This window comes from Wasmannia auropunctata, unplaced genomic scaffold (genome assembly GCF_000956235.1).
Source record: "Wasmannia auropunctata unplaced genomic scaffold, wasmannia.A_1.0 LD336106.1, whole genome shotgun sequence".
NCBI lineage: Eukaryota > Metazoa > Arthropoda > Insecta > Hymenoptera > Formicidae > Wasmannia > Wasmannia auropunctata.
The window spans coordinates 3110958-3112033 of record NW_012026784.1 but is presented as its reverse complement, the minus strand read 5'-3'; the positions used below and the strand labels follow the sequence as shown (position 1 = coordinate 3112033).

Genomic DNA, 1076 nt, shown 5'->3' with positions numbered 1-1076 from the left:
GCATTTCTGTAAGATTTTGACGCATTGAAATGCGTTTTGAGAATAATGCGTCTAGACACATTCTTTTTGATTTTAAGAGTATTCCTTGATAATAAACGTTTCAGGATATTGTAAGGTGATTTATGCATTCTTCTCAGATATACTTTTTGAAGAATTTTTCGATGTCATTAAGTCTCACTAGAATTTTCCATACTCTAATTTTTTTCTGTACAAATAGAGGACCCTCCGCCAGAAAAAATGCAAAGGAGAATCTCGGTTGACTTTCTAGGCGTAGTCGCTCTGTGAAAATGAACGCGAATAAATCTTGTATTCCACCGGTTGCACGTCTTATTCGGAATCGCGAAATCGGTTTTAAAAACATACTTGCTAAAAATAATGGTTGTGGAAGGTTAATTTGGTGCTCCATACATTCGCATTACCACTGGTATTGTATGCATGATGAATGCGATGGAAATTGATGAGGAGATTAGGGGATGGGACTGGCACAATGAGAGCATTCGTCTGTGTGGTATTTAAAACTTTATTTAATTAAAATGGTGGAGAAAGAAAAGGAGGGGGAGACAAGTTAAAAGGGGCTCGGATAGAGACTCACTGCAACAGTCGATCGGTGAACAGCAAGATCAAATGTACGAGGAAAGCATGAATTACTACGTTCCGATTCCAGAGGATAAATCGTGTGAGAGACCGTAAGTATCTATAATTTTTTTATTTCAAAAATATTTCTTCTACAGCTCGGTTATTTAGACATATTCTTTTTACAGTACTTCATCTCATACCATGAGACCTCGGTACACGCCTCGTATATTGGGAAGGAGGTTTGCACTGACATCAACAGCTTTCAAATATCTGGATATTGGAATTACCGTGGGACCTGTGTCCTCTGTAGAGCTGCTTATTGGTGACAACCGAGGAAATCAGATAGTTCTGCCTTATGCTACTTGGAAAGCGTTTATCGAGAGACGTGCCGACATCGAACAATTGTTGCAGTCTGCTGAGATATCATCGCTAAAGGTTCATGATTTGATTGTGCAACTTGTAAAAATGTACGAGTCGAATACTGTAAAATTAAACATTAA

At 38.1% G+C, this 1076-nt stretch overlaps 1 protein-coding gene across 1 annotated transcript in view; it reads left to right on the top strand.

The window, feature by feature from the left end:
• The first annotated feature begins 483 nt into the window (after positions 1-483).
• Positions 484-1076, top strand: part of LOC105456632 — a 799-nt gene continuing 206 nt past the window's right edge. Inside the window, exons 1-2 of the mRNA XM_011700830.1 lie at positions 484-686; positions 762-1059. Of these exons, the coding sequence (XP_011699132.1) occupies positions 625-686; positions 762-1059 (360 nt within the window). The 5' untranslated portion in view covers positions 484-624. The remainder of the gene's footprint in view (positions 687-761; positions 1060-1076) is intronic.